Source organism: Hordeum vulgare, chromosome 6H (assembly GCF_904849725.1).
Source record: "Hordeum vulgare subsp. vulgare chromosome 6H, MorexV3_pseudomolecules_assembly, whole genome shotgun sequence".
Lineage (NCBI taxonomy): Eukaryota > Viridiplantae > Streptophyta > Magnoliopsida > Poales > Poaceae > Hordeum > Hordeum vulgare.
In genome coordinates, this window is record NC_058523.1 from 493,989,141 (window position 1) to 493,992,489 (window position 3,349).

At 49.5% G+C, this 3,349-nt stretch overlaps 1 protein-coding gene across 1 annotated transcript; it reads left to right on the forward strand.

Annotated features, from left to right (window-relative positions):
• The first annotated feature begins 942 nt into the window (after positions 1 to 942).
• On the forward strand, positions 943 to 3,055 carry LOC123403146 (probable peroxygenase 5). The gene is made up of 6 exons (XM_045097112.1): positions 943 to 1,144; positions 1,235 to 1,357; positions 1,504 to 1,589; positions 2,194 to 2,285; positions 2,365 to 2,490; positions 2,598 to 3,055. Exons 1-6 carry the CDS (start codon positions 1,057 to 1,059, stop codon positions 2,755 to 2,757), a joined length of 675 nt encoding a protein of 224 aa, XP_044953047.1. The 5' UTR covers positions 943 to 1,056; the 3' UTR covers positions 2,758 to 3,055.
• Positions 3,056 to 3,349: the final 294 nt, after the last annotated feature.

Consider the following 3,349-nt stretch of genomic DNA (forward strand, 5'->3'; position numbering starts at 1 on the left):
TCTGATGCCGTGATGCTTATGACGGCGGTCCTCGTGCTCTTTTTTGCTTTAGGACAATGTCTTGCAAGATCGATCGCCCTTGATCTAGCTATCGACGTATTCTGGGACGACCGTCGAAGATCTAGCTGAGGATATCTCGATTGGTTAGATTCCGGTCGTGCACGTCCATATCAGCCTACAAGTGTGCCGAGGGCGTGGCACGAAGCTCTGTTGGTTGATGACACCTTGGTACATGTTAGCTTCTCGATTTTCATGATGAAGACAACGGTAGAGAAGGTCATGGTGGCCGAGATTGGATGATCATAAGACAACGGAGCCTTGGTGGCGACGGAGTCAGCCACGTGTGAGATAACTCTTAGGAGCAAAAGTGATAAGTGGGAGCGACAACACTAACAGATTTCATTTTTGGTGGTACTCGGATGCCAAGTCATGACTTTGAGGGTGAAAATCTAAGATTTGACCTTTATTGGTTGTGCGTGGCGATTGCCTTGCTAAAGTAATTGTTTTGGAAGTGCAGACTTTCTTCAGGATGAAAATTAAGATCTTGGATCTCGCAACGACGATGCTTATGCATTATTTTGTTTTTGAAGGCATTCCTTGTCGAGACCTTTTATGTCTTTCAGGTGTCATGTTACGTGATGTCGTGTGTTGCTATTGAGAAGAGTCGATCGCTACGACAGGACTTTTTTTAATTTCTTTTTATTTTCTCTTTTAGATGTGTGTATCCTGCATATCTTTGTAATATCTTGTAGTTACGAAGAATTGATATTTTCGTATTATTAATATATATTTCTTTAAAAAATTCCTAGACATGTCAGAATAATTTCTGAAAAATGTTTTCCGGGCAGGAGTCACGGTACGAGCCTAGAACACGTATGTGAAGAGTGCGCGTCTCCTCTTGAGGAAGCGTGCGGCTCCAAAACTGCCCAACCACTCAGAGCGCTCAAAACCGCGACCCTATATACGGACGGCGCACACCACGCGAGCCGCGGCAAAGGCACAGAGAAGAGAGGGGACAACAGTCAAAAGCGAGCGAGGCGGAAGAAATCCCTTGAGATGGACGCGCGACCGCGACGGGCATCGTCCTCGCCGGCGGCGGCGACGGCGGCCTTCTCCCTGCTGCTCCTGTTCCCCATGCTCCAAGGTTAAAATTAAGCCTGGCTCTGGTTTCGTCGCGGCTTGCGCGGTTTGCTTACATCCGTCGTTCTTCCCCTTCTTGATTCCGGCCGGACAGGGAGCCAGGCGTCGGCGCACGGCAACGATTCGGTCGCCTGCGGCATGACGGCGCTGCAGAAGCACGCGGCGTTCTTCGACGGCGACAAGGACGGCGTCGTCACCTTCTCCGAGACATACGCAGGCGAGCGGATTTTTTTTCCCCATTCGCTTTCCTTTTTGTTCCCTGCGTTCTGTTTCAGCAGTCTTTCAGAGAGATTTCTCCAAGCCGTTCTCCGGTTGATGTTGGCTGATTCTGTCTCACGTACAATTGCCCTCCTTGCTTATCAGCGTTTCGGGCCCTCGGATTCGGATACGCCGCCTCCACCTTGAGCGCTACCTTCATCAATGGCGTCCTTGGCCCCCAGACCAGACCGGTAACCTTTCGACAGAAAAATCGCTTGTGCCTTTGTATGTCGGGAGTTTTCTTCTCTCTTAAGTTTAAGGTTCCTGGTTTACTGTTAGCGTGTGACTGCAGACAGAATTCCCTTGCCTCCCTGAGAAGGCAACGCTAGATTAGAACGCGTCATTTTGTCTGCGGTTTTGAGCTGATTATTCAGGGTGGGTATGTTAGCCTAGCTACCTGAGCCACAAAGTTTTGCTATGTGGAACATTTAGCACCTTTTACTGTGCTTTCTCCAAGTCTTGATTAAAATTCAATTCTTGATATGGTACGCCCAAATAGTCCCGGGTCTGACAAGACGTGGGTGTCTGTCAAAATCATGAAATGTACTCCCGTCAAAAATCATGAAATGTAGTACTTAAAAGTTGGAAGGATGCCTGGTTTCAGATCTTGACAGCACAACCCTCAGATGTGGACATTACTTTTCTTTGTTAAGTCGTGGGTATGACTAGCTAGTGCTAGTACTGTACTCTGTGATAACTATGATGTTCCACAACTCAGCTTCGAACTTTAGTTTGCAAGGAAACTGTTTTCCCCACAAAGTGCAAGCAAGTTAAAGGGCTATGAAATCCCCGCAGGAAAATGAGACGGCGCGCTATTCTATCTACATCGAGAACATCCACAAGGGTATCCATGGAAGCGATTCAGGCGCATATGACTCCCAAGGAAGGTAAATCACACGCCAACTGCTTCATCTGCTTCAACTTGCGCACGGTAATCCGGTAGTAATGCTCAGTTAAGCATTGCAGGTTCGTCCCGGACAAGTTCGAGGCGGCGTTCGCCAAGCACGCCAAGACGGTGCCCGACGCCCTGACGTCCGCCGAGGTGGACGAGCTGATCACCGCGAACCGGCAGCCCAGCGACTACGCAGGATGGTACGTGCGTGCGTGCGATCTACGTACGACGTTTACAGTTACTAGTATCTACCATATGTCAGACCGGTGATCACCGGCGAGCAAAACGATGATGGTGATGTGTGCAGGGCGGGCGCGTCGGCGGAGTGGAAGATGCTGTACAGCATCGGCAAGGACAAGGACGGGCTCCTCCGCAAGGACGCCGCCAGGGGCGTCTACGATGGCAGCCTCTTCGCCAGGGTGGTGCAGGAGCGGAGGACGTCGTCGCAAGAAGAAACCCAGGCATGATGGGTTGTTCGGTTCATCGGAGGGCGTCACTGTCCCAAGCGATGGAGGCCAGTCTGAACACTCGAGTCCGTCCGAACTGATGCGTCGCTGGCTAGGTACAGAGCATTACGTACGAGTAATAATTACTTATCCGGTGTGATTGGTTCGTCGCGTCACGCCGTCACGGTCTGTCGCCACATATAGCTATCGGACAGTAGTAGTACTACTGCTAAATTAATGTTAAAATAGGCCTGTGTGAACGGGTGTGAACGCATGTGAACGGAATCTTGGGATGGGGCCGATGTTCCTCTTGTTTGTATCCTGTGGATGCGGATTCATTATGCGTGCACGACTGACCTGCTGGGCAGTGCAGTTGCATTGGGATACTCCTACTCCTTGGTTTCACTGGCTGTGATGCCCAATAGATCTCCCTAAATTAACCTGCAAACGGAAAGTAATTATAATCAATGAATGGCCGTTCGTTAGGAGCAATGACGTGAGCAGTTTGATGCAAATTTGGTTGTCGTGAGGATGGGAAGGATAAGGATGACAATTTCAGTTTGAAAGCATGATATTTTTTTATTAGAAAACTAAAACCGCAGCAGAGTTGTAC

What these genes read in the sequence shown, in the direction of transcription:
- LOC123403146 (XM_045097112.1), top strand. Translation starts at nt 1,057, where the DNA reads ATGGACGCGCGACCGCGACGGGCATCGTCCTCGCCGGCGGCGGCGACG. An exon ending in CCTGTTCCCCATGCTCCAAG is followed by an intron (nt 1,145 to 1,234) that starts GTTAAAATTAAG and finishes CCGGCCGGACAG; the next exon opens with GGAGCCAGGCGTCGGCGCAC. An exon ending in CTTCTCCGAGACATACGCAG is followed by an intron (nt 1,358 to 1,503) that starts GCGAGCGGATTT and finishes CTTGCTTATCAG; the next exon opens with CGTTTCGGGCCCTCGGATTC.